This window comes from Heliconius melpomene, chromosome 1, assembly GCF_056956725.1.
Source record: "Heliconius melpomene rosina isolate 202511_hmr_F chromosome 1, ASM5695672v1, whole genome shotgun sequence".
In the NCBI taxonomy this organism is placed as follows: domain Eukaryota; kingdom Metazoa; phylum Arthropoda; class Insecta; order Lepidoptera; family Nymphalidae; genus Heliconius; species Heliconius melpomene.
In genome coordinates, this window is record NC_140389.1 from 1,822,477 (window position 1) to 1,835,448 (window position 12,972).

At 33.2% G+C, this 12,972-nt stretch overlaps 1 protein-coding gene across 1 annotated transcript; it reads right to left on the bottom strand.

Annotated features, from left to right (window-relative positions):
- Positions 1-710: 710 nt before the first annotated feature.
- tsr (Cofilin/actin-depolymerizing factor homolog tsr) lies at positions 711-12,162 on the bottom strand. The gene is made up of 4 exons (XM_085195929.1): positions 12,022-12,162; positions 2,163-2,353; positions 1,912-2,043; positions 711-1,379 (listed from the first exon to the last, which is right to left on the bottom strand). Exons 1-4 carry the CDS (start codon positions 12,022-12,024, stop codon positions 1,259-1,261), a joined length of 447 nt encoding a protein of 148 aa, XP_085052055.1. The 5' UTR covers positions 12,025-12,162; the 3' UTR covers positions 711-1,258.
- Between the last annotated feature and the right edge of the window lie 810 nt (positions 12,163-12,972).

The following is a 12,972-nucleotide window of genomic DNA, read 5'->3' on the forward strand; positions in this document are numbered from 1 at the left end:
TAATGGATGTAATGCCTTTATAAATAAAAAAACCATCCCGATCTTTATGGTTCATCCATTTGGGAGTTACTTTGCCACAGACAGACAAAGTAACATCAAATCAAACATTTTATTTAAGAACTCCGGATAATTAGGTCCTGTCATTTAGCCCATAAAAAAGTAGGCAATGCGTTGAGATAATTAAATCAACATTCTTTTTTTTTTATTTACACTGTATCCCGCACATAGTAGGGTGGCCTAGCGTTAAGAAAACTTCCTTCTCCGCGAACCGCCTAATTTTGAGACATTAAGTTTTGAGTGACGAAACTTTTTCAGGTTACCTGAGTGAGAAAATGAAAAGTTAATTTCCCCAAGTGAGAATAGGACCCACAGCAGTTGCGTTTTCAGTCAGACGCAAACGTTCATGTATCTTAAATTCACAGGTATGATTAGATAAAAGTATGAAGTCATGAAAAAAAATAGTGATCTTTTAGTCGATTGCCGTCACTTCCCAAATTTGAAAAGCTCATGAACAAATCTTAGCAACTTCATACTTTTTCCCGCATAGCAGGATAGGCACGGCGCGGAATTCAATTGACAGAGCACGGCGTTGTCACGGCTCTATCACTAGAGCGAGAAAACCAAAATAGTCCATTCCTTAGAGCGAGACTAGAACCCGCATTCTCAAATAATAAATCTATTTTTCATAAAAGGTAAAATAAAACGACCAATCACTTATATTTAGTGTATTTCTGAATAAAATGGTTACAAAATACTTATGAACCGCCCGCTGGGTCCAATTACAAGCTAATTGCTAGCAAAATCAAAATGACCATAGTTTTTACAAAGTAAAAAAACAGGCCAACCTGTACTTAATTAAAAAAAAAAAACACGCCACTGAATTTAATTTAGTTTGAGCTTAACTCGCTTAGTTTATAGGAAAAATATATATAATAATTAGTATTAATATAAATTATTACATAAACATCCCTTACTCTAAGGTCGGGTGACTGTACATACATGCCGACAAGACAGGAAAGCTTATTAGATGTAATTAAAGAACCAATGATTATTTATTTATCTTATCACTGCTTATCGCGTAGACCCTTTCAGTATAAAAAGAAACTGATGAAAAAACGTACAGCTTGTGAATTTGATAATGTGACAACAACGAGTCAATATGACTGAGCTCGGGGACAGTAAAAAAGTTCTTAAGAAACTTAAGTGTTATTTATTTAGCATTATTGCGACATTATCATTATTCGTTCTGTGTAAATGCTTATTGGCGGTCGGTGGCGCGTAGTTTTTCCTCGACGGCCTCCTGCGAGGCTTCAGAGAGATCAGTCGCTTGGATGTACTTTTGTACGCCTACCAGCGACTTCTTCAGGGCGTCGAAGGAGCTGCAACAAATATATATTGTTATTGTTGTCGTATCGCGTGAGTGTAAAACACGACGGTTATGGATTACAATCCCACTGAAGGGAATTAATTATTTCATATTTTCATTTCCTGGCGCTAATAAAATAATGCAAGGCCCAACGTTGAGTTCCGCCACTCAGCCCGCAATGCCAGGGAACGACGGAGTGTCTTAGCACTAGATTCCCTCTGCCTGCCTTGCTATATGCGTGATACAGCGTGAAGTTAAAAAACACAATTACGTCCTACAGTAGGCAGTTAAATTCAAAAAGTTATAAAAGCGACGAAATTCTCTTAATTGAGTTTGTTGTTTGTAACAACAACAATCCTGCTAATTGTTAGGAAACTAGGTTCAATTATTATCATTATATCATTCATATTTATGATTTAATGTTATTGTATAGAATCTATGTCCAAATATATTTGTTTTTAACGGACTTCACGCAAGCAGTTCACTTATAGCAATGTTTCATACAAAACACATTTTATCCTAAAACAATGTATTTGCAGCCTCACCTAGAATACAACATCTTCTTCTTGACCTTGGCGGTGTCGGGGCACCACGACATTAGGAACAACTTCTGTTTCTTGCTCGCCTCCGACGTGCCCTGGCACTGGTGCGTGTATTCAAAGTCGAAGAGACCATATCTGGAAGATACAATTTAGAAAGAATATTATTAAAAGAAAGGTTTATTGTAGAATATATTGGAAAACAAAGAATTTTTCAGTTTTATATTATATATTATATAACTATTAAAAATACAAACCTGCACTCCCCAGTGCCGCCCTTCTGCAAATCCTCGAGGAACTGGTCGTACTCGGCGTTGCGTTCGCCTACGGTCTCTACGTCGATCTGCTTCTCATCACGAATGTAGAACACTACGTAGCGGTGTTTTTTGTCCTTTTTGATCTCCTCGTAGGTTGTTTTGCACGCGTCGGATACTGTCACACCAGACGCCTGGAAAGAGGGGAAATTATATTATTGTATACCTTGAAATTCAAATTAAGTTTATATCGTTTAAATATAAAAAATATAAATAACAAAAGCGATATTTTTTTTTAAATATAAAACAAAGAGAAAAAACGGTGCGCAAGCGGGGGTTCAAGTCTCGCTACATTAAAATTCCTATATGTTTTCTAAAAAAAACTAAGTAATTAGCTGTTTCCAAAAAAAAAAGTTTTGGGAGGGCATCGAATCTACAACCACCAACACATTGCATAACGCAGTCACTGACCGTTGGAAACCATTAGTCCATCTTTATACGTAATTACGTTAAATGACGTAGCTATAATCATTTTTGTATATTCAGTCTATCATAATAATTATGAGTAATGGCGTTCGCCTATATGTTGTTATACTTCCTCCTCGCTTAAACAATTGAAGCGTTATCAATAAAAGTTTTCCATAAATAAAATTATTATGAAACAAAGATGTTTAACTTGTTTTTAATAAAAAACTAAAATTTGAGTTTTATTTTTATCGTTTATCACTTATCAATACTTAATAATTACAGGTTTAGGAAATGTTATCTTAATAAGTATCAAAGTTCATAACGAATGAAACGATGAGCTTAAGGAATTGGGTTGAAATTCAGTATATAGACTACATAAAACTTAACAATTAATATTGAAGGAGACAGGCTCAACGAATTTTTTTCATGCTTCACGCTACGCTATATCCTGCAAATAATAAATAATACCTACCCCTACTACTACCCTTACTATTTGCGGGATAGACAGAAGGTAACTAGTGTTAGACAAGTTAAGACACTCCGCTCCCCACTTACCTCCTCTTATAACTATAGGTAGACAAAATTGTAGTTATACATAGTAAATTTATACAAAACTCTATCACAAGGAATCAACGTATTTGGTTGTTTACGTCATGTTTATTATTTTCGTCCACTGATAACAGCCTTGACAATGAATAAGATAACGTTATCAATTGTATTCGTAATTCAATTTACAGAATATTGAATGTGATTAGAAACTATTTAGATATGTTTTCAAATGTATTATTTTATTTAGAACTGGCAGATGCTTTATTCTGCCTACTTGACTTGACACTCAAGTCTAATCTAAAAAAAAACAATACTGATAAAACAATAAGTTTACGTATGGAATTTGAACTAATAAATGATCAAATAGAAAATATCTGAAAGTAAATAAAAAAACAGGATAAATAGAAGTTTTTTCTATTTCTAATTCAATAAATCATATAAACCATACCTAGTTTCCCCGAGCTTATACTCTAAATTACTCTTAGAGGCTCTCATAAAATATTCAAAATTGGCACAATCCTACGTCAATACTAAAAATCAACTTGTTAGTTTCGTCGTAAATTGATATTTTGTCTGTCGTGCACGTAGCGGACAGCTGGCGTCGCATTTCAACTATTTTAGTAAACGCGTCGCGTTGGTTCACTGCTGGCGTGATTTATTTAGAAATTTTGTCAAAACTATTCTGTATAAGACAAAATGCGTCGTTAGGTTCCGCAACATATAATGCAATATTTCAAAATCAACACAAAATGGTGAAAAGAGGGGTGTTGGTTCTAACTTCTCTTTAACAAACATAATAAGTTACGAGCATCTATTATAAAAAAATATATATTTCATATAAAACAACCCGAAGATGTGTTTTTGGTTGTCTGTCGGATAAACTTATTTCTATTTAGTAGGCAGTTATAGTTAATATATGCTATCATGATATCATATCCTTGTTCCAAGTAACGGAAGGACAGCGTGACAAATATTTGACTAGTCACTAAATCCACAATCGGTCAAATGGTTTAAATATTTTTAAACAATTGTTAATAATAAGATGTTTGATTTTCGCTATTATTACACATTTTAAATGGAACTCTTCAACCGGATCAATGGCGTATATTTAGTATTATACATTTTTGGAACACTTTTTAATAGTCCGTTTAGTATACAGTATACCAATACTCTGGTATTTCTAGTCAATTGACATAATTGTTAGCAAGTGTATCATCATCGTTTTTGTATGTTTACATGGTTAACATAAATAGTTCAAAAATAGAAACGAAAAGTGACAGGCCGTCTTGGTGCAGCTTTTGACTATAAAACATGACTGCCGAAGGTTCGATTCTCTACTGGAAATGCTCTATCAAGACTAACCACGACGTTGAGATCCGCCGCAATGTCCTGAAAATTGAACGGAAAATAGGGAATGCAGTGCCTGAATACTCTGCCTCTGTATACCCAAGCGGACAACAAGCGGGATAGAGCGTGGAACTAAACAAAACCTATTTCAATACAAAAATTATTTCAGTGAAACATTTATATTTAAGATCACGACGGTGTTTTGGGCGTTGAACTCCGCTTCTAACATTCGGTCGTGACATTTGTCTGTAGAACAACGCGCGCGCTGTCTTACTTATGTAACGTATCGTAAACGTAGCGTTCCCCTGTTTATAAATATCATCTGGTATGGTATACTTGTTTGTACAGGTGGTGTCGATGGATATTTTTTATTTATACTATTTTAAATGTAAACCATATTTTAGTTGTACTATAAGTGCAATATTTATTATTTTAAAATTATATTTAGGCATGCATTTCCAAATTTATACATAACATTAAAATTACTTTAAATAGGTCTCAATGTGGGCCACAATTTTGTTGCAAGTAAAATTTCTGGAGTGGGCACCATATTATTCCGAGGTGAGCTCGGCCCAAGCGGCCTCCCTCCCTTTCTCCACCCATGATTGGGGCATAATTAGTACGACTATATCGGATACACAAATCAATGTAAAGTGGACAAGCAGTAAGACATTTTTATAAATTCAGTCTGCTCCCCAACGTGGGGACCTAACCTATCATACAGCGCCAATCAAATTAAGTCCTTGTCCAGTATCCCACAAAAAAAGTTATAAATATAATTCATTCAATGTTTAGAACAAACAGAAGTAAACTTTTACATTAAGTAAATTGCAAAATAACTTTCTAATAAATTCATTAGCTGAACTATTCACTCCATTTGAAGATCTAAAAGGGTTAAAACTAGTTTGTCTTAAAGTGTAGAATTCCTCAAACTAGCCGTTTAACTTGGCAAACTTTCAAATGAGTTATATCTTTCTTGTAATTTCTTAACTAAATGTAATTTATATTCCTGAGAGCTTTTTAGTATTTCTTACAAACGTCATTTCGCTTTAGTGAGTACTTTATATCGAGAATAAGAAAATTAAATTGGCGCAGCGGCACAAGGGTGTGACTATAACGCGACGGTTGTCGGTTCGATCCCCACTCGAGGAAGTGAAACATTCATATACGTTTATATTTCCATTTCTTCGCTCTGGTATCGAAACAAAGCGCGGCGTTGAGTTCTGCCACTCAACATGCAATCAAATGCAAAGGAGTGTCTTAACACTAGGTTCCCTCTGCCTACCCTCATGTGTGTGGGATACAGCGTGAAGCTGATTTAATTTTTTCTTAAAGATATACAAGCACCTAAGAATAAACCAAAAATATCTTTGGATATCAATGAATTATTTAAACAATTCATTCGCAGCCATTCTAATATCGATTTATTATAGAACACCACCCGCATGGCGTGTATAAATAGGTTAACCGTCTAAATGCAGAACACACGTGGGTCCAACTGGATGCATCGACCGCGTGTGGTTTTTAGATGATGATGTCTAAGTGGTATTAGAATGCAAATTTTAAAATATTACAACTATAATAATGATTAAATCAACTTCACGCTGTATCCGGCATACAGCAGGGTAGGCAGAGTGGGTGGAGAACGGAGTGTCTTAACTAAAAAAAAAGTTTAAATTTTACCCTACATTGACATAAATTATAAAGCACGCCACTATTTTCACTAGATGACGATTCGAGCTATATTTACATTTCATTCTTGATTTTAATGACAGTAACGTTACAAGGTCTATAATTATCCAGTGTGTAATTAAAATGGCCAGTTTCTGGAATTACGCCAAACTCTAACTAAATGATACGTAAATCTGATTCCAATGGACGGTTAGTTCAGTAATTATATATGTGAGGCATCCAATTAAACCTTAACGAGTGCATGTCAGGTGTTGTTCCTGAACACGCCTAGGGATAAATAAAAAGTACGAAACATTATTAGGTGAATTGATATGATTTTTGGGGTTCTCTGCCACAAAAGGAAAAAGACGGAACCCTTATAAGTTTATTACTGCTGTCTTAAATATAAAAGTTATTATATATAGGGAAATATTATTACCGAGGGACTTTTTTTTATATAATTATTTCCTGATGTGGGAATCAACCTCTTAACAACGCTAGACGCTAATTCCATTGCGCCCCCTAATAAAAAATGAGGAATACAAAAAACAATTTTAACAAAATATTGCTTATACATACATATATTAAATCATTATAGGCATCGAGTTCGTTTATTATCCTCGTGTCTAACATAATAAATTCCAGCAATTGGCAACGACTAGAATGTAACCATTAGAATATCTGCTAAGTGAAGTTTATAGAAATTAGGTCTTTATGAAAATAAATTTAAATTTATTATAGTAGCTGTCATATATCAGTGTTAAGTGACATACTTCGGTACTATAAGATATCATTAGCGTTGAGTATTGATTTAATGCCAGTTAAGTACTAATTATTGTTAAATTGACAATTTTTTCAATAATTTCATATAAATCATAAAATTATTGTTATATCTTTTATCCTAATGTTAACATTGGTTATATTATCAAGCACAGTTAGATAGCTGCTATCTCCATATCGTAATCGATTTAATTGAATAAAAAAATAGTTAAAAAAATTTAAAAACAATAAATACTAATAAGTTGATCTTTTAATTTTCTACTTTGTCATACTTATTAAATAATACTGCTACGATATTGACACAAGTCAACAGACTTTATGAATAAATTTAAGACAATTCCCGACTTGTAAGATAAAAGTATTGATAAAAGATATCTTATACGAGTATGTATATCTTAACGGCAACTCTTGTAATTACCATTCCATAGATCTATTGAGAGAACATAATGACAGATCACTTCGTTTTTACTCTCCGTACATCTTTCTTTCAACGTAATTTGAAAACACAACCTTCAATTGCATAGACAGGTACATTCTAACTGCGTTACATAACATTATCATTTTCATATAATATTTAAAGAAAAGTCCGCTTGCAAATGGAAAATCGGCGTAGAAGCGGACATCTTAAAAAGTCAGTTAATATTAGAAATGTATGACGGCAAGACGCAATGCTACCACCACGCCCACGTTTACGTTTTAGTAAAACGATTTATTTTAGTCTTTTTTGCTGTTGATATTAGATGGTATTGTATAAAATAATTCCTACTATATAAAATAATCCCTCGCATCTTTTTGGACACTCAATAGGAATTTAACTGCCCCTACTACAGAGACCCTGTATTTCATCAAATTTAAATCAATGTTCTCAGAAAGTGTGGAACGAAGTGTCCTAACATTAAGTTTCTTCTACTTGCCCTACTATGCGGAAATAAAGATTATCTAAGCCAATTGACGCACTTGTAAACCGACTTCTGTAAAATGAGTAGGTTATAGGCTGTTCCTTATTTCAAGCGAAAAGTTATAGACATACATCTGGCTGGGTTCTAGAAACTTTACAATAAATCGATTCAATTTATAATATAAAATCGATATCCCCGGACTAATACATCCATCAAATATTAACAATTACAGACATTTAACTAAAGATTACCACAGAAGTCAAGGGCGCAGACTAGGTCGCAAGCTAAGAAAGGCATCCTTTAACTCGTACGACAATGGCCGTATCATTGAAACGTCAGAGAAATACCGATAAGTCTGGCATCCGTTATTAATGACCGGCGACGAGTTAAATTTAATGGCGGAAACGGACAGTGCCGCTACTGTTTTAATAGTACAGTATATGTATATTATTTTTAACCCTCCTATAGAAATTTTCAATTCGATTGCTTATGCTGTTAGGTTATGCTATGTTATGTTGGTGTCTATATTATCCAACACATAACACATACACTGGATTGTGAAAACCGTGGAACATATAAATAAATTCTTAAGTATAATAATCGTGCAATACATTTTATATTGGCATGTCTTACTTATAATTTTCCTAGACATATATGAAATCTAAAAACCATCGCATTTACAGTCAGAGATACTACATGTTTGGCGATTACATGTCAGTTTCACGTTTTATCCCGCAAGTAGCAAGGTAAACAGAGAGGACCTAGTGTCAAGGCACTCCATCCTTCGCTGATCGCTGTCTGTTGATTTCTGAGCACAACTCAAGACAGAGTTTATATTTCCAGAATGAACAAAAAAACAAACTCATTTCTGATTGGGATTAGAACCCAAAACCTATTGCATTCACAGTCAGATATCACGCTTCTTACAGTAAATGTCAATCGTGACAAATCATCCAAATACAGACACGATTTCACAAAATCGATATCTGTAGCATTTAAGAATTGGCTTAAGTGTAAATGTTGCATGCAAATCGTGACGCAATCCGTCTGCAGAGCCATATCGATTTTCTCAAGAAATAGCCTGACAGTACATGGAACTATGAATAAAAAGATACGAAGACTTATTTAACTATTTATAAGTTATATTTCATTTTGTTTTAGCGTAAACACGTAGTTTTTATAATTTTGTTCTTTTTTGTAGCTTCACATAATATAGCAGGGTAGGCAGAAGGAACCTAGTGCTAAGATACTCTGTTTCCATCAATGCGTAACTCAACGCGACATAGTGCCTCGTCACCAGAGCGAAGAAATGAAAATATTACATATATCATTCCCTCCAGTCGCATCCTTGTTCCCCTTGCGCCACGACAGCCACATTTTATAATTTCATAAAAAAATAGTATGAAATTAAATAGCTTTTTTTATTTTACAAAATTTTATAATATTTAACGTATTTTATAACGTGCAAACATATATATCTACTAATCATTTATTACAAAAGGCCTAATACTTGAATAGAACTACATTTTCCTTATAGTTTTGTCAATTTATGTTGTATCGTACAGTTGCGGTTAAAAACACGGCTCGCTATCATATAAAACAGGCGGTATGTCAAAATTAGAATATATTTACATTTTATTTATTTTCATATCATCATATACTTGTTTATACCTTTATACTCTTTTATTTTTTTACGTATGCGCCATTAGAACTAGTAGTCGTCCGCTGGAGACGTTTCTCGTAACGTCAATGAATCACTTATCTGCTTATATTTAAAGATGAATGATGATAGTGTATGTAGTTTAAAGCGTAAGCCACTTCGATCTCCAAATCTTTAAGAAACTTAATATGCTTATTAGTAGTTAGCTAATTAATCGAAGAAGTGATTTAATTAGCGCGTACTATTTACCTTACAAGTTAAATCCTAACGTATATCTTAATATATCCTTATATAAAAAATACGTTTAGTCAATATAAAGTATTTCCTTCGGCCGAGCGACCGGAAGGTTCCACAATCCCGAAGGGGATGGCGCCCGTTATCGACGTCGAATAGATAATGTAGATATAAAATAAAATATAAATATAACTATGGAACGAGTGTAGACTAAAAGGAATGCAACAGTAAATGAAGTGGCTAATGTAACTGTCAATTATGAAATATTGGACATAATATTAAGGATATTATAGGGTTTTTATAGCTTTTTATCAATCTGTAGCACAACCTTTTAACGGCAAATTCTCTACACATCTGTGTATATAATATAGCGATTAAAACTACGAAATAAACATAATATAATATATAACTTAATTACAAAAAGTTGAAATTTTAATTTTAGATCAAAATTAACTACTTTGAAATATAAAATAAAATCATCTCTAGACGAAACATTAAACATTTATTATAACAATAAATACACGGCAAAATATCGTCTGGCAGTATCTTTACAACCACCCTTGACCGTCAAAACCCTAGCTCGTTACAGCATCCCTACGAGATGATCGGGAGGGCGGAGGTCGTTAACCTCCACCTAACGCTGACGTCGGGGTCACTGACTGCGTGCAGATCGCGAAATGGTAATACCAGAATTGAATAGTACTACTATTTTTATATTTGGGAAAAATAATCATAAGTAAAAAATATTAAAATCTGCCGCACCCCCACAACTCTACAGCTAGCTTCAGGGCAGCCATTCTGTAAATGATTGATAGATGTGCCTTTTTGAAGAATGGTAATAAATTGATTACTTTGGTAATATATGGGAAGTGTTTTTACATCTTTATGTTTATTATGTAAAAAAATACTATTATAATACTGTATTATAAAAAATATATCTTTTAATGAATATGTCTCCTATTTTAACATTTTTTTAATTTATATATTTTTTCCCATATAATAATGTGTGTTATATATTCCCCCAGCATTAAAAGAAAGAGCTTTATGGTATACATAATAAACAATCCCTTCACTTTAAGGAGGCTTAATAGTAATGAAAATAAGATACAAACTTGTAATAATTTTCATATGTATTGATTTTGACAATATAATGTTTCTGTATTATATGGTACTTAATAAATGGTACATACATAAAGTATACTTATTTGCAAACTGTGTACACTAATTAACTAATATAAATACATCGCTCTATCTGTCAATTACCATTTTTTAGATTATACATTTAAATAAAAAGAAATTGTTGATATTTAATCTCTATAAAGATTAAACAGTGAATTGAATAAAAGATAAATTAAATATGGTGGCTTATTATCATTTATATGCAATATAAGAGTATATAAAATTGGAATATTTTTACATATATATAACTGTTATAAGTGACTGTCTGTACGTCACGCCGGCGACTAATGGTTTACCTACAGTGAAAGTCTGATATGGCACAAAAACGTCCATATGAATCATCTTACACCCTGTGAGGTGACTCACAGCAGTGTCGGACGCCTTCTAATTAATACAGCCGTATAATACATATAAGGATATGCATAAACAATATAATATTCGAATCGTATAGGAATATCTGTGAACATGGCGATAAGGTCTAAGTACTAGTAACCTTGACATTGCAGATTTTTATAGTTGACATGCATTGTTAGGAGGAGACGCCCAGTGGTTTATTCGCCCCAAAATAGCCTCGAAATGAATGTGACAGGCGGACGGCTATACCATATATGGTCAAGTAGTAAAGCGACTGCGCGACGTAGCATTGCCTTGTCGGTTCGATGCCCTCCATCAGTCTGTCTACTGATAACTTTATACCACGTAAACTATACTTCCTGAGCAATCTCATCTTGTCATAAAAGGCGGTCGACATTAGTAACCTTTCACATGCGTGAAATTTAACACCAATGCGGTGATTTATCATACAAGCAAAATATATATTCACAATTTATAAGCTTTTTCGTTTTAATAGCAACTTAAAGAACACAACACGTGGCATAAAATCACTGAACGGTGACAAGTTATTAGTTGAAAAGGCGTGCGAAGTCGGCGAAGGGTTGTGCAAAATATGGCCGATGGCGGCGCCGGTTGGGCTTCGAGAACGTGTAAATTCGCCATTATAATACGTAATATAACAAAACGAAAAAGAAAATCACACTGCGACAATAAAACACTAAAATTTATTTTCATCACTTACCATTTTTTGATGTTATACACGTAAAAATTCCACCACTAACTTCACCGACTCCACGACAACGGCGACCGGAACGACACTGATTCGTACAGTTGGCCAAACCTTATTTTGTGGCGGCCAATCAGCGCATGTGTCAAAACCGTATGAATCAGTCAACACAGTATCTTTTAATTTCCAACGATAAAATAATATTCACGATTAATACTTGGAATGTCTTGTAACAATAAAATAATAATTATAAATTTAATATACAAATAATATTTAATTTCAGTTAGTATAAAAATAAAATAAATACTTTAATAGAAGTTGACACAAGATGACAACTTTTCAAAATACAAGCAGGTCTATTGCAATTCGATGTGTTACTACAGTATTATATACGGAGATCTATATATAAGTGTTGTTGGAGCACGTAATGATAAGATTAAATACAAAAGTCTTTTCAACGAAGAGATATAACTATTTTCAAGACTTCTTTACGTTTGATTACTACTTGAAAAGTGAGTCACTGATGACGATAATTTTCTAGCCAATGAGAGTTCAGTATTCAATAAATGTCCATATATGGAGTGACGGAAACTGCCGCAAAGTCGTGTAACTTTTTAAATTTTAGCGGGTTATTTTACTTTTGTGTTTATTAAAAATTAAACGTTAATTTTAATTATATATCATCAATGTTTATTGAAACAAATGATAATTAAAATTACTACACACCGATTTTGCACTTGCATACTTAATTAAGCAAGACAATGCATACAGCATTGTATTAAAAAAAATAATCTAAATAAACAATTTTTCATTACTTTTCAAAACAAGACAAATTGACACATTTTAATTTTTAAGTAATATTGTATTTCAAAATTTTATCAAAAGATTAGAAAAGAGACTACAATGACACAGCATTTTTCAAATTACATTACCATATAAGGTAACTTCAGTAAGCATAATGGTGTT